The 24,514-nt window shown below is 42.9% G+C and overlaps 1 protein-coding gene across 1 annotated transcript in view; it reads right to left on the bottom strand.

Annotated features, from left to right (window-relative positions):
• The window catches only part of LOC115370564 (von Willebrand factor D and EGF domain-containing protein), a 55,447-nt gene extending 31,928 nt beyond the window's left edge, over nt 1-23,519 (bottom strand). The window contains exons 1-14 of the mRNA XM_030067626.1: nt 23,231-23,519; nt 16,945-17,129; nt 15,500-15,728; nt 14,899-14,964; nt 11,048-11,280; nt 8,739-8,828; nt 8,282-8,423; nt 7,411-7,628; nt 6,609-6,682; nt 5,644-5,932; nt 3,629-3,831; nt 1,660-2,570; nt 746-882; nt 108-269 (exon numbers count right to left, since the gene is read on the bottom strand). Of these exons, the coding sequence (XP_029923486.1) occupies nt 108-269; nt 746-882; nt 1,660-2,570; nt 3,629-3,831; nt 5,644-5,932; nt 6,609-6,682; nt 7,411-7,628; nt 8,282-8,423; nt 8,739-8,828; nt 11,048-11,280; nt 14,899-14,964; nt 15,500-15,728; nt 16,945-17,129; nt 23,231-23,330 (3,039 nt within the window). The 5' untranslated portion in view covers nt 23,331-23,519. The remainder of the gene's footprint in view (nt 1-107; nt 270-745; nt 883-1,659; nt 2,571-3,628; nt 3,832-5,643; nt 5,933-6,608; nt 6,683-7,410; nt 7,629-8,281; nt 8,424-8,738; nt 8,829-11,047; nt 11,281-14,898; nt 14,965-15,499; nt 15,729-16,944; nt 17,130-23,230) is intronic.
• Between the last annotated feature and the right edge of the window lie 995 nt (nt 23,520-24,514).

The raw sequence follows: 24,514 nt of genomic DNA, 5'->3' as shown, positions 1-24,514 counted from the left end.
CATTACCAGGAAATCCAAGTCCCACCCACACTCTTTGATTGACAGGTGCAGTGCAGATCAAACAGACACTCATTGATTACCACTTTAAATGCGAGTTCAGACTGTACCTTCATCTCCCATCGTGCGTACGGCTTGTCGTCCATCATGAAGTCTTCGGTGTGGATGGCCATGTTGCTCAGCGACGGGACGGTGCAGTCTAAAGCCTTGGAGCTCAGGAAGATGGCTTTCGTCCTCTGTTTCTCCCCTGGGACCCAAACGCCGTTCATGTACTGTGGAGAAGACCGACACATCAGCATGAGTCTTGTCATTGAAAGGTGAAAGGTTCGATGCCCAAAACAGTCATGCTTGTCAAAGTGCTGTTGACCTTCACACTGATCATGGTAAACTCTGACAGAAATGGGGTTTTGATGGCTGAAACTGGTATTTTTAGACCGATATCTTGTGCTGATATTCAGTATTTTTAAACAGGACCATTTACCAGCATCCTTGGCTGACATATTGTCTTTCAGAGGCTCAGTTTGGCTGTAATGCGCTCAAAGAGTCCACTGGTACCAAACAGCTTACACTAGTAGAGTGTAATATGGCGATCAGTAGTCTATAATGTCTCTATCACATTGATGTTCCAAAAGAAATTTTGTGGAAATATTTTAAAAAAGACACACTTTGGTCATGAAAGCTCTCCTTGGGCATTATAACATTAACTTGACATCGTGTAAACAGGACCTTTGGCCTCGCCATCCCTCACCTTCAGTCTGGTGGCGTGACAGCTGAGGTCAGGAGAGTCGATGAAGCCGAGGCCAAAGACTCGAACACTGCGACAGTCGAAGACTCGGATGTCACACAGGCCGCCGTTCTCCAGATCTGTCAGCTCAACCGGCTGGCCTATCAGAGGACAGAGTGTTACTACTTAACTATTTTAACGGCTTATCAGACGAATGATTATTAGTTTTACCAGCAAGTCAGAACAGAAGTAATCATGTAAACACAAAACAGATTAGTCATCACACGCTTGACTACGAGAGAAGTCTAAATGATCAGATATGGTAAAATACTGCAATACTTTATTCAACTATATAGTTTTTACTCCAGTCAGAGTACTAATCTAATAAATTATTAAAGCAAAAGAGTAGAACAAAATGGTTTATTTTCAACCAAACAGTACAAACTTTTTGTGCATTTTCCAAAAGGAATTATTAACCTATCTCCCCCTCCTGGATCTGATCTCAGGTGAATGAAAACCATCATTTTGTCTCATTTTCAGTGTTCAAATGTTGTTTTTCAACAAAGTAAAAAAAAATCTGCAGGTGGGATGAGATAATCCCAAGATATTTTGCCTTGTTTCAGTATATTTACACTTACTCCTAAGAAAATTCCTGAAAAAGTGAAACTGCACTGGAATCAAATCTCATTGTACTGAACCATGTTTTTTTTTCTTTTTCAACCTTGTTTGAAGAAAAAAGACAAATCTGAACACTGTAGATGAGACTAAATGATGCAGTGTAAATGCAGTGTTAAGTTAAGTATGTTAATGAGAATTCCACAGTTTTACACAGTGGTAAGGTAATGTAGTTTCAGCCCTGTAAAATAACCACCTCGCAGCAGATTAACCTGCTAAATCCATTAGACTGCAGACCTCCGTGGTCGTCTGTGGATACTCACTGATGGCAAGGCTGCAGTCGTAAAAGCTGTAGCTGGGAAAGCACTGGCAGCCCCATTCGGTACACTCTCCGTTCCCATTGCAGAAGTTGGGGCAGCGCAGCGCCGTCACCATCTCCCCGGACTGTCCTGGCACACTGGCCGCCTCCAGGGCCCGCTGTGTCCGGTTCTCCAGGAGTCTCCGCTCACACTCGTTCTCCAGGTAGGGCAGCAGCGCCTCGTCCCAGCCCAGGTCATCTTTTAGCTGCAGGTCCAGCATACAGAGATCCACGGCCTCGTCCAGGCGGCGCCCCAGCAGCCCCCGGCACACCGTGCCAACAGTGGAGTTGGCCAAGGCCATCTGGCACACCCCCAGAGCTGTGGCCGAGGTCAGGCCGCTCGGCGTGGGCCAGCGGGGCTGAACCTCCGGCCGGGCTTCCGCCAGGTGATCCTCTGGGAAGAAGTAGGCGAAGCTCTCCAGATCGACCTGGCTGAGGCTCTGGGCGGTGAAGATGGGCTGGAACTCGTACAAGGTCTGTCTCCTCCTCCTGTTGACAGACAGCAGGAGGTCCTCCCTGAATTCGTCATGTAATTCATCATCATGGCCCTCGCCGTGTTGTCCATGCTCCTTGTACAGAGAGTGCCGCCTCTCTAGAGGATGGCTGTTGAAAGCGGACATCGCCAGGACGCCGTCCTCTCGCTCGGGACTCTTGATGTATTCCAGCGTTGTGTCCATGGAGGGGAACACAGATGTGTAATCCACGTTATCGAAGGAGATGCAGTCAGAGTGAGCGGAGGGGTTGTACATGTTCCCCATCCCGGCAGTGGCCTGATGAGAGGTGCTGTATCCTTTTCGGCACTGACAGAAAGGCCTCCTGACCTCCTGCTTGGTCCCAGGAGGCGTCTTGTCAAATAAACTCTCGCCGGGAGCTATCCTAACACACACACAAAACAAGGTAAAACCATCTGGAACAAATAAGCTTTATCAAAACAGACCAGTTAGACCACATGAGACCCCAACAAAGAAGAGTCCAACTTGAAGGTAAACTAACACACAGTATGAGTATGTCACTAAATTATACCATGACATAACAACAGTTTGGCCAGAGAAGAGAAGCAGACCTCAGACAACTTAACTTACGATTACAACCATGTCAAACAAACGTGTGAACTTTGACCTTGCTGGGGGGGGGGGCACACAGTAATGTTCTCCAATCATGTGTCACGGGGTGCTGAGAGTGTGCCGGTTTACATTCCACCCTGAAACCACGTCTCATTTTCACCAGTTAACACCTTCAGCCAGAGACTGTGGGTGAAATTTACTGCGGAGGTGTTTGACTGCGATAAAACCTGCAGACTCTCAGCCCAGCACGCATGATTGGACACCATCGGTCCAACCCTGTTTAATCACAAATGAAGCAGTTCATTACAGACTGAAGGCAAGACTGAGGCTGTAGTCTAGTATTTCTTCAATAGTATATATTTATTATCATTCAACTGCAAAAGACAAAGCGAGCTTCAGTTGTGAGCTTCACTTGTAGGCTTTGTCAGCTTTGCTTATTCCTCTTGTTGGCCAAATGCATCACTTGCCACAAGTTTTTTGCACTTGTACTATAATAAATATGGATGACAGAAGAAATCCTTTTGTAGACTAACGCCTAAAGCAAATTCATGCTTATTGCAGTCTGTGCGGGTTAAAGGGCATCAAAGGCGATATTATGTAATTGTGGAATGTGTGGCTCTATGCAAAGAATCTGCAAAGGGTCTCAGCAAGGAGTTGTGCACCTCCTGGTTTTGAACACAGATAACGCTGCAGCGTTGCCGTGTTGCAGTGATGGGCAGGATCTTTGCTGTAAAAACCATGCTAGAAATGAAAAAACGCTGCATTACTAGATAAGCATGAATCTGTGTTCTGTGTGCAGTGAACTGCTTCATTTGTCAATTTATGCAACAACAAACTCAGCATCCACTGAAACTGATGTCACTGACTGACCTCCAGGCCTCGATGAAGCGCTGCAGGTCGTCAGGGCCGTACACGCCGCCGTCGGTGCCGTGGAAGTCATTGTTTCCGTTGCGGTCGAAGGTGCCGCAGAGGCCTCGCATGTTGCCGAAGTCGGCGCTGGGGGCTCTGACGGACAGGCTCATCCCCCAGTCGCTGACATCGGCCCTGACGAAGGCCCCGGAGGGAAAGATCAACTACGAGAGGAGAGTCACATCCGTCAGCTAATAAACACAATCTCTTTATGTAAATAAATACTGAGAGAGCCGGTCATTCACGGAGGTGCAAAGTAATCAAACTTCATACACAAGTAAAAGTAAAGATACCTTGTTCGAAAACTACTCATGTAAAAGTGAAAGTCCTCAAGTATCTGGTATTAAGTGTACCAAAGTATTCAAGAGTGCCAGTAACAGGGTACAAGGAAATACAAATTTGAATTTAACAGCAAGGAACATGAAATCAGATTCAGAATCAATCTGTCCACTCATATTAGGTGCTTGGCTGAGAAAAATGTGCAATAAATTAAGCAGAGAACCTGCACATTACTTTGTAAAGTTAATTTTGAGTGTAATATTAAGTTGTATACTTGATTTGTTGCACAAATTTTTACATTAATTCCTGAAAATAGCGAGACTGTGAATCTAAGTATCATAGTGTATTTACTTCAGATAAAAAATCGGCCTGAGCCCTTTTTTCTGAATTATTGAGATAAATATAAAGAATTCAGAGAAAATTTTTCATTCAATGGGTCGAAGGGTCGTCTTTTAGTTAATAAAGTTTATCTTTGAGCATATAATGTTCAAGTTGTGCCTAGTTTTTAAACTAACTGTTTAAAAAAAAGACCTGGAGCTCTTCTGTTAGCTGTAGCCTGCAGGTACCTTAGAGGTCTGAGTGTATTTACACAAAATAAGCTTTGGGTCGCTTCTGCAGGGCTTAAGCAAATTGTTGCTGTCAGCTGAAAACCTTGTAACTGCACTTCAGGTGATTTTCATGTTTTTACACAAACTGAAGAATGATGTGATCTTCTCAGGGTTAGAAAAATTGTTATAACCTCCAGGCCTGGGAAGCCCATTGAAAACCAACCACATATTTTGAAAAGTGCATGCATGGTCAATTTAACACCGAGGCTCCATTTACACTGCAGGAGTTGATGCTCAGATCTGATTTTTTTTTTTTAGGACTGTAACCCATAATCTGATAGAGATAAGAACTGACAGAGATGTTGTTAAGACATGCAAAAATGCACACCGCAAAAAAGAAAAAACACCTTAACAAGTAATTGGGCCTCATCTTCAGGCTTCAAATCTTGATTTCCTTCCAACAAGGTAAAAAAAATCTGCCACTGGAATGAGATAATATCACTTATTTCCGACACTTGTCATTTACTTGTCATTTTCCCGATTCTAGTGGCTGAACTACCTGATGCTGCCTTTTTTCAGCATATTTATACTTTCTCCCAGAAAACTGCATTGGAAACAAGGGATTATCTCATTGCACTGGCAGATTTCTGTTTACGTTGTTTTAAGAAGGACAGCACATTTGAACACTGAAAATGAGACTGAATGACTTGTTAATGTGAAGATCGTCTCTTGTCTTTTATAAATTGAGGCATCAGGGCAGTTATTCATTTTTCCTTCCATTGTTGTGGCTTGTTGTAAGTTGACTTACCTGAGGTGGATTATTGCAGTTTTTTTCTCTAATATCCAGTGTTTAAATACAACTCATGTGTAAGTCAACTCCTTGTAATTTTTCAGATTGTCAGATTCAAGTTGTAAGTGGGGAAAAATCAGTGACATTCCATGTCTTTACAGACATGGAATTAGTTCAGTCTTGAAATTAAGAACTCATGAACTGGAATGATGTGTGTATGTTCAGGTGAAATGTAATTTAAGACAAAAGACATATAAGGGGTTTGCATTTCATAGTGATAGGATGCAAAAATGGAAGAATTGCAGTGCAGTGAGTCTCTGAATATATTTGTGGCGAAGTCAACCTGAAAGGATACCTACGGTGACCTTCTTCCCCTGGTGGGACTCGAGGACCCTGACCCGGCTGCCCTTCCCGTCGCCCTCGTGGTTGACCAGATTCTTAAGGGTGAGCTGTGGCCTGGTTTCCTGCGGGCGGCCGTTGCACATGTCGAAGACGGCAACATCGTTCCCCTCTCGTGCCGCTACACCGCAGCTGCAAGCAACGGCGTAATGCCGGCTGCCGCAGTCCCACTGGCGGGAGTGAACCTCAAACTGCCGGGTCAGGCTCCGGTAAAGGACGAATGTTCCAGTCTGATGGTTTTCATATCGCCTTTGCACAATCAGAATTTCAGCATCATATAGATTACTCACTGGATTTATGTTTAAATTAGCTAGGAACTAGATTTCGAATTAAATTTTAGAGCTAGATTCATATGGGTATGGTAATGTCCTTTTATTTAAAATGGCACATGGTCGGTCTTGTTCACCGCTTACTTAATGAATACAATTCAATTCAATACAATTTGATTGATTTCATCCAACCAAAAATATCTAGTACTATATACTGGCATTATCTGAAGATACTAGTATTGGTTAGATATCTAAAAATACATGTGCTTTTTAGGGGGTTTAATGGATGTGATGCAGTTTGATTGATTAAGTTGATTTATTGTAGAGTTAATTGATCCTAGACAGGTTGTCACTGAGAAACCCTTAACCTGAAAGGATTCAAATGAATACAACCAAAAATACCCAGGACTGTATACTGGTTTTAGCTACCATGAAGATACTGGTATTGGTGAAATGACAGTTAGGCATTCACAGATTTTTTGTTGCTCTAATATAATTAATAGTAATATTAACTGCTGTGTGCTCACAGTTGTGCATTGAGCAGGTGTTTTACATCTTCAGATGAGACTAAACCAATCAGAACTGATGACAGGAGCTACTAATAGTGTTATAAACAGCCTCAAGTCCCCATTAGACTCAGTAAAAAGGTAAATTACCTGCCATCCAGGGTAATGACATGCGGGTCAGTCAGGGAGTAGCAGATGGAAGTGGGAATGTCCTGAACCGTAACCTGGGGGCAAAGGAAAGCAGTACAAAGGTTAGTGTGGCTCCACCCTCTGACCCCTCGCTTTGATGTTTTCACCAAACACAGATGGGAAAACTCCTATACGACGACACGCTGAGAGACACAATGTCTGCAGGGCTTACATCACGACTTATGTAAGATAATAGCTAGTTCTGACACAAACTAATGGATGCTTTCCAAGACACTTGGAACTTGTCTCTGTGACAGATCGCCAAACAGACAAATATTAGGACAGCAGGTCTTATCTGATAAGACCTTGTCAAATCCTTGCTTCCTGATGTGTCTCTCATACGAATTCCTTGAAATTCCTAAATGACCCCTGGAACCCCATCAGTGACACCTGGAACTTCCTTATGGACACCTGGAACCCCAAAGAACCACTGGAACCTTCTGGAACACCAAGAACCCTCTCAAAAACTCATGCAACCTCTTCAAGGGCCCCTGAAACATCTTTAAAGACCCCAGCAACCTCTGCAAGTAGATCGATATCCACTTCAAGGACCCATGGAACCTTCTTAGAGACCCCTGAATCAACTAAACAAATCCCCTAAATAACCCCTGAAACCTCTTAAAGGGCCTTTGGAACTGCCTCAAAACCCCAGAAACTTCTTCAAGGACCCCCGGAATCTCCTGCAAGCCCCAATGAGAATCCCTTCAAGGACCTTGGAATTTCCTCAAGGACCATACATCCTCTTTCCATGAAGTTCACTCACTTTTAAGGAGTTTGGGACATAGCTCCTCCACAGTCGAGGGGCACCGGGGCCAGGCATGGCACCTATGAGGCTGTGGCGGTTCCCGTCGCGAGTAAAGTCGGTGACAGCGGTGAGGATGAATGTTGCCTGGGCGCAGCTGCCGTCCCTACAGGCGCTGGGCTGGAGCTCCACCTGGCAGGCGGACAGCGCCACGTTGGAGGCCTCCTGTCCAAGACTATCTGCAGTTGTCAACAGAGCGCTTGAGTTAGTGTTAACGGACACTGCACAGCTGCCAGGGGGACCATAATAACGTCTTCCTGTGAGGGCTTTGATGTGTCGATGCACCAGGCAAGTCAGAGCATAAAGGAAGAGAAGCCCAAACAGGGAGTGCTAAAGCCCCTTTATAATCAGGGTGTTCTTTGATCTGATTTAAGATTACAGGATGAAAAACCGTCCCTCTTGTTTGTGTTGATGTCTACGTTTTACAGCAATAATAGTAACTAAACTGATCTCTCTGTGCAGGGGGGAGGGGACACAGTGTTGCAGAAGTGTAAATAAATTAGGTGCAGTCTCAACTTGCATGTCCTCACCATCAAGATAATGTGAGCAATGTGTTGAGGCTTCCACATAATGTACATATAAGTACACAACAATTGCAGACACAAGAGGATTTAGGTTTTCCCCAGTGCTGTTAAGGACCTTGCAGATGACAGAGATGGCAGTCAAGTCATAAATTGGTGGGCCTATTCAGGTATCCCCCCTGAGTGTTGAGAGGTATATTTTGTGTGGTCTGCTATTGTTCCTGTGCAATGTCTGGATAGCCTGATAATAATTTCCCAAATTGTGATCAATAAACATATATCTGTCTGTCTGTCTGTCCCTCAGGTCTGACCTGGGTCGTGGACGCTCAGAGCCAGAGGGACTCCACACTGGCGGCCGTGCTCGGGTCCAAAGCAGGGGATGGGCACGGTGCTGTGGACCGTCACCTCGTGCTCCTTACTGTTCTCCGCCACGTGCAGCAAGTCTGGAGAAAACTGATGGAGGATGAAAAAACACAGTGAGTTTGGCTTTGCATTTTATAAGTTAAGTTTAATCTCCACTTGTATCTCAGTATTATTGTAAAATGTCATCCATCGCTATCGGTCAGATGATTGCATGTTTGGGGAGATCGCATCTTTACATCTTTTCAGTCTACAATGTGAAAGAGGTTGATCAGAGTGTAAGCATCAATCCACAAAATTATTCTTCTTAAATTGATGTAATCCAGTTAACGGTGATCAGGAGATGTTAAATTTCTGTGCAGAGGAAGAAACATTTCAAAGTAAATGTTTTTAACGTTTTGGTTTTACCTTCAGTCCAGCGTAGAAACTCTCACTCTCTTTAGCTGCAGATCTGCTGTGGCTGTAGTTGGCTCTAAACGTTGAAACACTGCAGGAGAACTGATGGAGAACACATTACTTACAAAACTCATTTTACATTTAGATTTGAGGCTTTTGACACAGTGTTACTTCATCAGTAATGAGGAGATCAGAGGGACAGTGCCTTGAAAATATTCCAGTGACTCGTAAAGCAGACGTGCAAACAAAAGACACACAAAGTTGATTTTTCTACCAGTGTGATAATTTAAGAAAACAGTTCTGCTGTGCAGAGGCAAAGTGCAGTCACTAATTTTTGCATTGTAAAAGTCAAAACTCATTAAAAAAGTTTCGTTTTAAAGTGAACACAAAATATACCCCAAATTGCTATTAAATGAATGGAAATGCATTTTCCCTGTCCCTGCTCTCAGTGCTGAACCCCAGCACTGAGAGCAGGGACATTTAACTCACTCAGGTAAAAAAAAAAAACAACCAATAAAAACAATGTTGACCTTTGACCCAGCCCAGCTGCGACATCAACACGTGTGAAAGCCTTCCAGACACAACTGATAGGAGCCGGAGTCCAAACACGACAGCGAGCGGCGAGCGGCCACAGCTGGAAGAGTGACATCAGCTGACTTTCACACAGCACCGCCTCCACAGCCTCATGACTTCATGTTTCCTGGCAACAAGTTGTATTACCAGGAAACTAGAGCTGTTGGCAGCCTCTGTTTTCAAAATCAAGCTGTGCGGCGGAGCAGCGAGATGCTGCGAGCCGTAAATTCTCACGTGTGAGAAGACAGTCAGCAGACAGCCGACAGGTTTGTCATGCGTGACCTTTTCATGATCATTTCATCAATTTGACCTGTATTTTCAGTGTAATACTTCAATCAATATCAAGATCAAACATCTGCTAACACAAGTTGGGAGGCATTCAAGGACCTTATTAGAAGTCAAATTATTTGTTTTAGCAGCTTAAAAAAATGAAATAGTTGTCTCCAAAAATAAGCTTAGCTCTATAGATACACATGCAGAACTACTTCTAGTTAGATCACAGTATAATGATCTAAATGGCTGCCAATCCTAACATGGACCTTTTCTCTCTTTATGCTGCCGGTAATCTGTGTGTCCAGCATGACTGAGGATCCTAATTAACTTTGCATTGCCACTGTTTATGTGGCGCCGACATGAGATTTTTCCTCAGAACTGCTGCTTACGATGAGTTCAGTCTACTCAAAGTGGATTGGGCCTAACTGCGGTGCATTCACAGTGAATTACAAAGCCAGCGTCAGTGGAGCACAGATAAAAGGATTGACCATGGAAACCAACAAGAAAACCAGAGCGCCATATTCCCCACCTGTCGAATTGGGAAGTTTTAATGTGATCCTGTGTGGCAAATCCCACAAACAAAAGTAACACAGCAGCAGCTGCAAACAGTGTGAGTTGGTGATGGAGAAAACTGCTGACAGAGTCAGTGCAAACATTCAACAAAGCATAGTCATCATGGGCTCAACATGAGCTCATGCAATGCGTACCAAATTTAATTGAACCGCTAAAATCTTGTTTTTTCAACACCATCAACAGCCACCAACAGCACCCCTGGAGCACAGTCTGCAGAGATATCTTCAATATGTCACAAAATTCCAACATTTATCCAATAAAAGATTCTTCACCGAACACATCTCACACAATGACAATTCCACTGTCTTCCAATGCAGTTTCACTTGTTTCATGATTTTTTTTTTCCGGATAACAAGTATAAATGTGTTGAAATAAGGCAGAATCAAGCAGATCAGCCCACTAGGATCAAGAAAATGACACTTAATTCAAGAAAATTGTGGAAACAAGTTAATTTAATGTTGAAAAGAAGTGGGATTATCTTATCTCACCTGCAAATTTCTGATCTTTCTGGAAGAAAAACAAGATTTGAACACTGAATTTGAGACCAGATGACTTGGTAATATTTAGATTTTTTTGCAGTGTGGATAGCATCAGGTGCTGGCTTGCATATTTGTGTGTATCTGTGTCCTTGTGAAAACAAAAACCATCCCACTCCGTTCACCAAATGGAGGAAATTAAATGGAAAGCATGTGCAGAACGGCTTGTCCAACCTGGGACTGATTTAACGTCCCTACCCACCTCTTGCATTTCCTTAACGGGATATGACACACTTTGTCTTTGCTTTGTTGCAGGCTGAACCCTGCCGGCGAGGTCGGCATGATCCACTGCTTTCCTCGCTCGGTCGGGGTCAACCCCTCAGCATGTGCTGCCTGACAGATTCAGCACAATCTGGCAGGAATTACCGTTTCTCCCAGTCTGAAGTGCACACCGTCCATCTCCACCAGCGAGAACGTCTTCAGTGTGGATTCCTGCCGGATCTCGGCCTTCATGCTGTTGCCGATGTGCCGGGCCCAAACCACCTGGTAGCCCAGATCCGGGCTGGAGGGCACGGCGGCGAAGGAGCACCTCAGGTGGACGCTGTGGCCGATCAGCTCCGTGGTGATGACGGGCCGGGATGACAGGGCTGGGATGGACGCTAAAAACACAGAAGTAAGTAACACAGAAGATGAGGTAACACTGTAAACTGAGGGAGAGCATACCCAAACCCCTAACACCTAAAACCCCAGTTACCCCAGTTACTGATTTCTCCCAGAAAATGACCACAAAATGACCCCAAAACAATGGCGACACAGTAACCAAAAATACAAAAAAGAAAGAAATTTAGAATTGAGAATTGAAAGAAAATTGTACATAAAATTACTGAAAAAAAAAACTAAAACTAAACTAAAAAAAAACTAAAAAAAAACCTAACTAAAAAAAAACAACAACAGAAAATAACAGAAAATTATAAGAAAAAATACAAGAAAATCGCCCCAAAATTGACCAGAATATTATACATAAAAAAAAAGGACAAGAAAATAGTAAAAAAGAGTATTAGATAAATAAATAGAAAATAATATAATTAAAAAAAAAGACCAGAACATTTAAATATAAAATAATATAAATAGTACAATAAATAATAATACAATAAAAAACATAAATGAAGATCATACATTTTTATAGCCCCAAAAATTACAGATTTTATTTTTTAAAAAATTGTTATTATTAAATTAAAACATAGTACTAAATTATTATTATTATTATTATTATTATTATTATTATTATTATTATTTATTTATTTTATTTTTTTTTTTTGCAGTCCTGCTGGTGAGGAACAAAGTTGTGATCAGCTGTCCCACATTAGTGTTCAAAGTTAAAGAATATTGAAAATCAGTAACTTAAAGCCCTTACATAACCTGTTCTTCTTTGTTGGATATGGATACTTAGGGCCCTATCTTGCGCCAGACTCCCTAAACCCACTATCTGCGGATTTAGGATTTAGGAAGAGGCGTTCCCCCGTAAAATTGCTATCTTGTGCACCTCCCGCTATCCGCAAAACACCTGCGCTACCCGCTATATTATGTATAGGCGTGTTTTGGGCGTTACGCCAGTTAAACCAATCAGTGTGCCAGGTGCCATTGCCTTTAAGGGCAGGATGCGCTATCCTAAATCCTAAATCCTAAACCCGCGATGGAGAGAGGGAGGTAGATTTTCTCAGGGCTTCTACTGAGGCTAAAGCAAGGTGGCTTTATATACATATTATATATTATATTATAGGCGAGTTAATTCGGGAGGTGGAGCCACATGTGTCCAAGTGGACGTGTCACAAGGTTGTACTGATTGAGTAAAATCCCCGGGTCACACACCACACACAAGAGGCAGAGGGGGAACTATGTGTAAACTAATTTATTGACAAGGTAGATTGGGCAAATACAATATTAAAATAATAATAAAAATATAGCACAGCTGCTGGCTTATGATAAAACAATAAAACGTGCTGGCGTAAGTGTCCAATTAAAACAGTCTTTCCTCTAAACAGTCTATATGAGTAATATACTCAGTCCATTCCGGCGGCGTCCCGGTATCAGTCCGACCGTGTGCGTGGCGAGGCTCCGTCGGGGCGCGCATTGAAGCCGCCTGGGCGCGCTCTCCTAACAGCCCAAACTTTAGGGAAAGCGGATAGCGGGTGGTCAGGACCACCCGCTATCCGCTATCCCTAAAGTGTGTGCGCAAGATAGCAACTTTAGGGATAGCGCATGAAACACGCCCACGACGCACCTCCAGGCGCAAATGATGCAGTCGGCATAACGGATAGCGGGTAGCGGGTGGCGCAAGATACCGTTTAGGGATAGCGGAAGCTCCTAAATCCGCAATTTGCGGGTAGCGGGTCGTGGCAGCGGATAGCGGGTGGCACAAGATAGGGCCCTTAATCTTTTTTCCAAAACACTTCCAGGCCTGGAAAACACACTTTGAAATTCCATGACTTTTCCAGGGTTTTCATAACCAGAGATAGAGACCCAATTAATATACAATAATGGAAAGTCATTTTAGTGATAGGAGAGTTAAATTGAATTAAATTATTGATGCCTTAACCAGTAAAAAGTATTTTAATATTGTTAGTTTACACTCTAACAGTGCATCATATCTTAGGCGATGTCTTGCATGTAAAAGTTTATTCTGAAAAGTAATAGGAAACTGCAGCCGTCAGATATATGTAGTGAAGGAAAAAGTTTTCCCTCTGAAATGTAGAAAGTAGAACGTGGTCTCACTGGATAGAAACACTCAAGAAAAGTAAAGTTGTTCTTTGAGGGGAAATTGATCCCTTTGGATTCCCAAAATGAAGTTACAGAGCATTGTACTCAGAGTGAAGTGGCAGCAAAACACAACTGAAGCAAATTAGAAGCAGCTGAAAGAAAAAAAACAACAAGAAGCAGAGACTGCTCAGAACAACAAACAAAACAATAAAACTGCAAAACTGGAATGTTATCAACGCCATTAGCAACTTTATAAAACATGAGTTCTTCGCTGTGTGTTAACTGCTCATATATGGCCAGTAGACAAAAAATACAGAGGATTCAGCATCCAGTGTCTTCATTAGGCTAACACAGACCTTTTGGTTTAAAGAAATCTGTTATTAATAACTGAGTGCTAAAGGTTTATCAGCAAACTGTGCAGCTGTGCTTTTTAAGAAGGTAAACAGTGTTGAGTGTTGCACATTTGATATTTGATGGTGGACATTTGAAGTGCAACAAGATCAATATGTCATTTTCTCCCTATACACACACAGGAACAAGCCACACACTCCAAAACTAAAGTCTGATGTTCTGATTTATTAATTAAACTTTATATGCCAGTGTTTCCCACAGAAAGACGCGGTACCTGAGGGAATTATAATTGTCTATTGAAATTATTTGAATGAGTACATTAGCATATTTCGAGTATTTCTTTCTAGTATTTCACCTTTTCAGTTCTTGTTAATTCTGCTTCTTTTCCCTTCTGCAACCCGAATTTTGATACCCAGCTATAAATTACATGTTTAAGACTGTATGTGTGTGTGTGTGTGTGTGTGTGTGTGTTTGTCGGGGCAAAGTGTTGGTTACCTGGTGACTGTGACCAGGAAGCAGGACGGGGCTGATAGGAAACTGTCACCAGGTGGAGCGCCACAGTTTAATTCATTAATGGGGAAACCCTGAATGGCTCCAGTTATACTTTGGTGGTCGTTGGTATACCTGGGCGTGGTTTCCAAGCACAACGTGTGTGTGAAGCACAGTGACAGTAGATATGAAAAACACCTGCAGCAGTCTCAGTCTTACCTTGCGAGGCAGCTGCATTCACGAGGTCACAATCACATCAGAATTAGTGCAGCTGCCGGCGTGGTTTACGTGACGATAGCGAGAGATGACAACAATGGCACTTAAAGAAGTTAGCAGGTTAGCAGAGATGCTGCTGTAATATCTGTTGTAACTGGAGAGGATTTCTTCACTGAATATTCATTAATTTTATCGGGAGCTGCACTGACTTTCTTGGTAGCCGTCAAAGTTCCTCAGACTGCGGCTCATCGTCGCTCTCCTGCTACTTCATGCGGTTTGTTGATCTGATTGGTTGAAGTAACAGACAGATGGTTCATCCAGTTTTTTAAAGTTTTTTTCCAAACGGTTTCCAATGACAACTTCCCAGATGGTTCAGCCTGGCGTGGCACTTTAACAAAACCCAGCTACAGCGATCGATTGTTTTTTTGTGTCAAATCAGCATCATCATTTCTGCCGTCTCTTACCTTTGCAGCGTCCGTTCACCTCCACCTCACCTGGTGGACAAAGTCTGGGCCCAAGCTCTGAAGTGACTGAAAGGAGAAATGGACAGATTCAAGTTCAGCACAATTTATATATCTACATTTATAGTCTTCTCCTATCATTATAGCTAAATTTTAAATTGTTTTGCTAGATAATGTGATGACAGGATATGATCACAATGAGTAGTCTCAGTGATGTGTAGTTCAAAATTATCTTACTGCAGTTTTTGATCAACATTTTTCATATTTTCAGCTACAGCAGATACTCTAAATGAAACACAGTTGTTCCATGTTGTTGATCTGCTACCTTAACCTGACATGCTTGAACTTGGACTATTTATGAGATTAAAAAAAATCCTGAAACAAGTGAAACTGCACTAGAAACAAGTAGGATTACGTCATCCCACTGCTATTTTTTTTTTTTTTTTACTTTGAAGAAAAACAGGACTGAATGATTTGGTAACACTGGACAACAGCGATTTGTGACCTTTAACCACTAATAGAATAACAACAGAACCACAAACAAATGAAAACATCTCAAGGGCGATGTTTTCAGATTCCTCCGACCGTCCGGCCGGGGCTTCACCTTTAGCGCAGTAGCCCATGCAGCCCTGGGTGGGCTGCAGGTAGTAGAGCAGGAAGTCCCCACAGTTGCGCACGGTGATGGGGATGCGGAAGAGGCAGCAGTCCTTGGCGCTGCCGTGGAAGAACTGCCAGGTGGCGCAGGCCGACAGCTGCCGCACCTCGCCGGGCCGAGGCAGCGAGGCGTCCTTGAGCGACAGCCACACCGGCGCCTGGGTGCCGCAGCGGTTCATCTGCAGGGGAACCGACGACAGAGGTGGTCATTACCACCTGCACACCTGGCCCGAAGGCGGCTATTACACAAACATGCTGCTAAACCACAGTCAGCACAGCCCTGCCTGCCTTTACACAGGCAGGAGAAACCAGATCTTTAAAGGGGACCTACTATACTTTTCCTTATTACTGTCATATAGAATGTTACCATGTCAGATGTTGATGTTCAACAAAAGTTGAAATAATGAGGTAAACATTGTAATGTAAAACATTTCCCTGTCAAGGTTATAGTTTTGCATTTTTAAATTTTTTTTAATTAAAAAAAATTATGGCAGTTTAGTTTGTTTTTTAAAGCAAGTTGTAATATAATGTATTTGAAATTCAAAAAGCAAAAAAAAAAAATATTGTCAAAAACTCAGTTTTTGTTATTTCATTCGTTTTCGTAAATGATAATAATCTTGATCAATAATCTTAATAATCTTGATCTGTGTGTGCTAAAGGCTCAGGTAGAGTACTCAGTGTCCAGCGTTTTTTACATTTCATTGGCCACAAGCCGACCTCAGCCTGACATGGATTTCTTTATATGGTCGTCTGCTCCAGGAGCAGCAGAGCGCTAATCAGAGAGAGACGGGTGAGACGGGGAGATGAGCATCACAAGTTTGCAATCTCATCATTGGTGCTTATAGAAAACTCTTAACAGCAACTTGTGCTTTTACTTCCATGATGAGTTGATAGCATGATACACATTCAGCTTTTTTTTTTAAAGCAGTGTATATAGGTTTACCTTTATACATATGCTCAATTTCTTATTTCCATGTTTATTGTTGTAATATTTTGTGGGAATAATCCACATATTTAGACTTAATCCGCATTTTTTACAAAGTTGTTAGGCACATATTTTTATATTTTTTATTTCTTTCCTATTTCTTATAATTTGGTCTTCTCTTGAGAATTGAGCAACTGCAGCAGTTTTTTTTATAGCCATGTTGTGGTCTTTGTTTTTTTTTAATCAAAATCAAGAGGAGGAGGACTTCATGGTTTCAATACAACAACCAGGATGAAAGCAGGAGACAGCAGAAAACTTTAAAGTTTGATTGTGTTTGTTGCCTTGATCAGCTACACTTGCATGACTTGCTTTTTATCAGCTGAAAATGAAGCTGATGCAGATTGTATTTTTAAATAATAAGTACTGTGAACATGGTATTGTGCAGACATTCGTTTAACACGTCGTCTCACCTCCACGCAGGTGGTCGGCATCTCGGCCGGCTTGTTGTTGATGCTGAAGCGGTACCAGCCCGGCGACAGCGAGTGGTCGCAGATCAGATCCTGGATCGCCGTGTTCTGGATCTCAGTGGAGTCGAAGTCAACGCTGCGGTACGGGTTACGTAACGTCCGGTGGCCTCCTGGGTAGCACTCCGGAGCTGAGGAGGGACATACGAGGAGAGCGGTAAGCTGCGTTCACACTGCAGGACTTCACACTCGGTTACAGATTTCTGCTCATATCTGCCATTTCAGAACCAGATCAGGCTTTATTGCTCAAGTATGCAACACATACAAGGAACGCAGCTTTAGTCAAGAACAGCAGCTCCTGTTCAGTATTTCATTCTTACACAATGCTGTGTGATGGAATGATTTGGTTTTCTCAGGCTGATACGGATATCTTTCCACTCATAATTTCTGATACCAACATGAATCATCGTAAGAATCATATACAAATACATAAAAGACCATATTAGTTTGGTTGTCTTGCTAATTTGACGGTTTGAAAGTTCACAATTAGCCAACTATCAACAGTAAAAATATTTGTAGGACCGATACCGTTATTGCTTTACAAAGCTGATTTCTGCTGATAACTGATTTCCCACCAATATACTGGTCCATCCCTCATAACATGAACATTTTCCCACACATCTGTTCATGTGCACACACTTTCCAGTGGTATAAAATCAAGTGCAAAGTATATGGTAGTATAAAGCTGAATATTCTTATGGTTTTAAAACAAATGTACCACATACAACATGACATATCCCCGGTACGACCTGACGGCAGTCTGGTTAAGATTCGGATAACGATGTGTGTCTTCTGAGTTTGACTGAATCGAGGCGTCTCCTTATACACTAATCAGCTTTCTATTCGTCTTTCTTTCCGTGTCTGTATCTGATTTGTTGCCCAGCCAACCTGCTTCAGGCATCAGCATCATGACAGCTCAGTCAGGCGAATGACAGAAGATTTGCTTTGGGTTCTGATCTACGTTTTCAGTTGTTAAAAACTATAATTTATGAAAAATACCAGTGAGGGTAAGATAAAATGACATTAAGAGGGTAGATTGCCCTGCACAGCTCAGAGCTTCACATTGGTGCTGGTGGTATCAGGAAAGAAGTCCATAGTAGAAGAAAGGGTTCAGCCGCACATAATGTGGTGACTTTAATATCATTTATTTGTTAAAAGTTTGGCAATGCGTTTCACCGCATGGGCTTCATCAGGCATAATATAAAGGCATGATATAAAATGACATTAGTCCATGTTGAAAAGCAAAATTCATAGGTTATTCTGACCAGTTATGAAACTCATCTTCCAAGTGATTTTTCTTTTGTGGAGAACTTGAATCAACTCCCTAACTCCCTTCCAGATCTTTGACTTAATTATAAAATTAATGAAAAATGAACACTCTGAGGATGTGATCATATCTGGTTGGAAGGTGTCTGTATCTCTGAGAGTCCTGCCGCACCGGGTTAGAGTCTCAGAGAGTAGACATTATAGAGATTAAGAAAACCCAAACAGCTCATGTCGTCATGGGAAGGTGGTGAACGACAGTCCGTTTGTCCTTGAGGAGAAAACCAATAAACCTGCTAAACGTTCAACAGACAAGTTCAAGATCAGAATACAACAGTGAGATTAAAGGACTGGTTTAAAGTTCAAAGTTCAAACTGTCCGAATGAGTTCTGGATACCAAGAGGGAGAGTATTTTGAAGATGTCCTCCTTAAACTAATATTCCAGGAATTAATATCCTGCTAATGAATCTTTTCCGCTTTCCATACCTTAAAGGGATAGGTCACCCATTTCCCTTCCCCTCCTAGCTGTTATATAGGACAGTTGTGGTGCTATCTGAGAGCTGGATACTGGCTAGAAGCCCCATATGCTAACAGTTAGCCCCATTCACCCCGGGCCAACATTCTCGAAAATAAGTGCCTTAATCCACTCACGGAAGGTTTAACTTCACTTTACAAGTGTCGCTTATCCTGGCCAAAATTCACATACAAATAACGAACCCTAACAGAAGAAGAAGAACTGGGTGGTTAGTGATAGCCACCAAAGAAAAGCCCTGCCCACACTGCTTGATTGACAGGTGATCCTCAGGAAGTGCAGTACAGAATCACCGCAGGGACCAGCACTTAGCACCAAAGACGACAACAGTTATTTTTTGTAAAAACACAGATCTCGCAGATTACTATTTCAAAATTGATGTAATATTATTACCCGTTTCAAAGTCCTGCCCTTCATGAAACTGTGTTTTTATAGCTGCAGCTACTCAAGAAATGATTATTTAGGGCTTACAGTGTTAAAATCCATATCAACATTGACCAAGAGAGGCGGGAGAGAGGGAAAGTCGGCGTAATTGTGTCCATAAGTTGCTCTTAAGCTGTCAGTCGGCATAAAGCAGGCGAGCAGGAAGGATCATTTCACCCCCAGAGGTTATCTAAATTACTAAGAATAACAGGCATTCCTGTGAGCACCGTGCCTCTCCAAACTCGCCCCGGGAAGCTTTGCTAAAGCCAATGGCGCATGACAAGCCTCTGAACACAGCTTGCAGCTGGAGCCTGAAATTATTTGAGCAGAGCATGTAAAAGTTTTCCACGCTACCGCACTCTCAAAAGCTCCACATCTGTAAAGTCAAAACGGGTCAAACGGCGAGTCGTCAGCACGGCCCCTCTCTTAACAAAGCTAAACAAAAGGAACAGGCTATTCTTTGACTTCCAACAAACAAACTTGTTCCCCCTTTTCCCCCGTTGGAGTTTGAAGCGTATTGATTGTGGCGGCTAAGTAAAGTTGTGGCTTGGAAATGCCGGGGAAAACAAACACCAGGGGTATTTAAGACGTCTTAAGACTGTCAGGGGTTTGAATGGACCGGGCCGAGTTACTGCCAGTGTCCCAGGCCTAAACAAGGCCTCGCTGGCTCGTCCTCGTGTTGACAGCCGCTTGAAAGCAAACGCCTTTGTTTACGCCGTCACTCGTCTGTGCATACGCCTCGTCTGGGAGCCGGGCTGACGAGAGGCGAGGTCGCAGGTCGTCCAAACATACAGGTCTGCAGGGACGGGGCGATCGGCGAGACTCTGGCTGCTGGCTGAACTGTCGCGATCGGCAGCTTTAATGAGTTTACAGAGCCGGTGGGGGGCGGGCTGGTGAGCTAATGACTCTGCCCTTGGGGAGGAAAACCCCAGCAGGAGCTCCTGAGCAGCCCAGATGTGTGCGACCCCGCCAGGCTTCCTCCTGTTTCCCACTGGAGGAGATTCACTCGGGAGAGCAGGGTGTTAACACAACTGGGGTTACGGGTCTTATTCTCACAGGGCCAAAACAAAAAGTCCTTCAACAGTTTAATAAAACATGACATTTACTCTATTGCAATGATTTTGTCAACAAATGATGGCAACTTTGTCAACTCTGATGTTAGCAACAGTGAGCTTGTCATTAGTAATATACGCTGTGTGGCCGTGTTTGTTCAAACCCACAGAACTTTATTTTAAGTTCATGGGGTCAATGTAACTAGATCCTCAATCATTTTAAAGGAACATTTGATTAACCAGTGGCAATAATTTTTGGACTGTAGCTGCAGATAGACGATATTTCATGATGATATATTTTCATGCCAAAAAAATCTTTGAATATTGAATTTCTCTCTGTAAGAATTTTCCTTTTGTCAGGTTGGAAAAGCCACAGAAACAAATCATTTAGACTCCCAAAACACTGAAAGTGTCCACTTAAACTAAGGATGATGAGTTAGGATGAAAGATGAAGAAGAAAAGACGCCAACGACGAATCAGAAAAAACATTTCGAGGAGAGCGCCAGTGAATAACTGATAGAAGGATGACATTAATTGCTCCGAGATCCACATTGTAAAGAACGGTCTAACCCTATTTTCCAGATCTTGAATGATAACTCAAGGTCTTCAGACATGTAATAAGACATATTTTCTAGAACCTGTTAACTCTTGCATTTTAAAATCTTTCCAATTGAGGATTTGACCTCTAAACTTTGTCTTTTATATCGGTCGTCACCTTTAAATGCATCAGATGTGTCGGCAGACGAGTGCTTGGTCTTTCAGTGGCGGGAGAGCGATTTGTGTCCACCCAGGGAATTTCCTTTTTACGATGGTCTGCGTTTGAGTTTACGACTATGGGCTTTGATGTGTGGAGAGGAGTGTGTGATGGGAGCGACCCAGCGTCAGTCTCACACACACACACACACACACACACACACACACACACACACACCGGCAAAGCTGCAGAGAGACCATGGCATTATTTGAAGAGGAGGAAAAAGAAGAAGAAGAAATACTGCTGTCCTGATTAAATTTTACTCAAGTTTCTCCAGACGGTGAGGCTCCGTCCACACTGCAGGACTTCATACTCAATTCTGATTTTCTGCTCATGTTTTGTTGTATTTATTTGGTGCGTAGCCCGAATCTGATAAAAACTGACCACAATGTTAAAAAGAGATATAGGAAGTAGAGTGACTAAATCAAAGGATGTTACACTCACTGATTTTAGGCATTTCCTGTTGTAAAGATCTTCTGTATGTTGGTATATGTTATCTTTATTTTTTCATCCCCTGTAGTTGGCCTGTATTTGTTTTACATGTGAAGCATTTGATTATTTAGAAAAGCGCCGTGGAAATAAACATATTCTTTTCCCACTTCTTATTTGTCTGTCTTTTATTTACTGTGTTTCCCTGCTGGCACTTCTTTAAGCTGCAGGGGCACAAACTGAATGATGTTAGATGTAGTTATTGCCATGACAATGCTGACGAATCCTGATTGGAGTCTTCAAATACATGCTGCATTTATCTGTGATCTGATTTTCCAGCGCATGGCCACGAAAAAATGTGACCTCCCCCCTGCAGCCTTGAGAAGAAATGGGACATTTTCAGCTTCAGTGTGAATGGAGCCAGACTGAAGGAAATTACATAAGAATTTAGTGACTGTGCAAAACTCATAATGATCTCGGTGCACATTCTGGTTTTGCAGCCCTGTAAGTTCATGACTGCATGTGTTGTGGCAGCGCTGGGAGGGAGAGGAGCATGATGGGTAATGAAGTCAACAGCACAGGGAGAAGGGAAGTTAAACCCTGCCAGCTGTTTGATGCATCACTGCATCGTGTTGAGCAACAAGTTGTGCAACAGAAAGTCTGACAAGAGACTGAGTGCTAATACACTTTGTCATGTTTCAGTTAAGCTCTGATTCTCCCTGGGATTGTTAAGACATGCTCCTCTTTTTTTCACTTCAGTGAATTTCTTGACCTCAGAAGAGAACAACACAGTGAGATCTGTCTGTCATCAGCCAGGACTGTTTTTTTTTTTTTTTTTTTTTTTGCAATGCAATAATGCATTTGCTGATATGATAATGAGCAGTCCATCTCCAAACCTTCCCTGGTAATTTGTCCGTCTCGTGATTTGCAAGAAGCATGCAGGCAGAAAACCACAAGGTCGCATAAAAACTGGGGAAACGGTAAAGAAATTAAAGGTAAATACTTGATAACTTTGGAGTAAACGGCTGTTTGACCGGACCAGTTCCCTCCAGACGCTCTAATTTGAGTAAACTCTCTGTTCCTCCTCCTCTGCCGGTGCCCTTGACTCCGTCTCTTTAATCTCGGAGGGTCCATCTAATCTGCGGAGCTGCTGAGTGATGGGAATGCGGCCGCGGAGCCTCGCTCTCTGCGCACAGTCCAGAGGAGGAAGCGCTGCTTTCTGCTTTTCATAACCACAAACAATGAGCAGAACCCGCCTCGGTGAGGGCACTGACCCTCTGCTTCTGATTAGAAACGGCCGTGGTCCTTTAAAATTCACCTATTGTCACAACTTTTACTCCATAACATCACTTCAGGACGGCAGTGATGCCATGTGGAAGTGATTTTTGCGCAAATCGGCGGAGAGAATGGGTCTTCTGATTGTTTACTGCATGTAAATAAGTTATAATTTGGCAATGCAACACCTTAAAACTCACCTGACATGTTGGCTCAACGCTCCTAAATGCACGGTCCCTCTTTCTAAGAAAAGCTAGAATGCCCCATGAGAATCATTCTTGCATAAAAGCGCACAGAAAACAGACCTTTCGATGTCAGCAGCATAAAAATAAGCCGCAGTTAATTTGCATAACATTTTAAAAATCACCTAGCATGTTGGGTTAAGCTCCTCACTGCGCAGTGCGTCTTACAACACAGATGTACGCTGGTTGAGATGCCACTTGGAAATCGTTGCGCAAAAATAAGCCATAACTTGGCGACATAACATTTTTAAAAATCACTTACCATGTTGGGTGAAAGCTCCTAACTGCATGAGACAGAGCAACGCGATGCGTAAATATGCAGGGAGCCGGAGGCGCACCACATGAACCGCGCAGTAAACCATGGTGCTGCGCTGCTTCGGTATCTGGCTCCTGGACAACTGGAGGGATGCGACCAAGCTGCTCTCAGTCGTCGGGTCCCATTGAAAGTTTGGAGAAAACTGCGCGAAAGTGGCGCAAACTTTGTGTTAGTGTTATTTCTCTGCTCCGTTTGCCCGGTAATTAGAGAAAAGAGGCTTCAATTTGCGCTGCGCTCGTCGGGGAGCAGTAGCTTTCCAGCTCTGAGCGCAGATTACAGAGAGAGGAAAAGGGGAGGCAACAGATGAGCCAGGGCAGCTCTCCCTGTAGGTGGGCGGCCTGGAGGTCTGTCAGGGGAGCTGTAAGCAAAGCAAACCTCTCTCCTTGGACATCACTGGGATACACATCAGTAAATTAGCCGCGTTTATTGTCCTTTGAAAACCGCACGTCATGCGTCATCAAAGCGTGAATTCTCTCGGTCGGCGTGATGGATGGTTTGATCCCGAGACGTCGGCCTCGGTTTATTAGATTATAAACACTTGCGCCGCTCTTGTTTCTCCAGAGTTTGCTGTGTGGTCTTCATAAATTTGACTGCTTTCAGTGTGAGGCAGGGAAGAGACTGGTGCTGCAAAGACACAGAGAGTTTCCACGCCTGAATCTGCGCCCTTGACGCTACAATATCAGACGGTCCAGTCCATCCCAGCGCACAGCAGCCTCAGAGACAACATGTGGTGTTGCTGTGTTTTTCCTCCCATACCATCAGCCAATTAGCCCCGCAGAAGATCATATTCCCGGATTCTTGAGAATTAACTCCTCATCATGTAATGAGAAATCACTTGGCCTTTTCTTATAAAATGTTTTAATGCATTTTATTGCACAGATGTGAGCAGAATCATCACCAGTTTAATCAGGAAATGTTCTGGAATTTGTGTCGATGCAGAAAAAAAAAACATTTCATAAGGACATTTTTAAGAGTTAAACAGTAAATAAAAGAGTGAACACATTGCAAAACAATCTCCATATTAAGAAGTACACACAGAAAAATAAAGGTGCCAGCTGGAACCAAAAATGGTTGCTGGGATGCCATAGGACAGTGGTTCTCAAATGGGGGTCAGCGTACTCCCAGGGGTACGCTGGAATACTGCAGGGGGACGAGAGATTTTTTAAAAATGTTAAAAAAAAAAAAAAAAAAGAACAATCTTGCATAACTCCTTGAATAATGCACTTATGC

This window comes from Myripristis murdjan, chromosome 2 (genome assembly GCF_902150065.1).
Source record: "Myripristis murdjan chromosome 2, fMyrMur1.1, whole genome shotgun sequence".
Taxonomy (NCBI): domain Eukaryota; kingdom Metazoa; phylum Chordata; class Actinopteri; order Holocentriformes; family Holocentridae; genus Myripristis; species Myripristis murdjan.
This window is presented reverse-complemented; position numbering and strand designations above follow the sequence as displayed.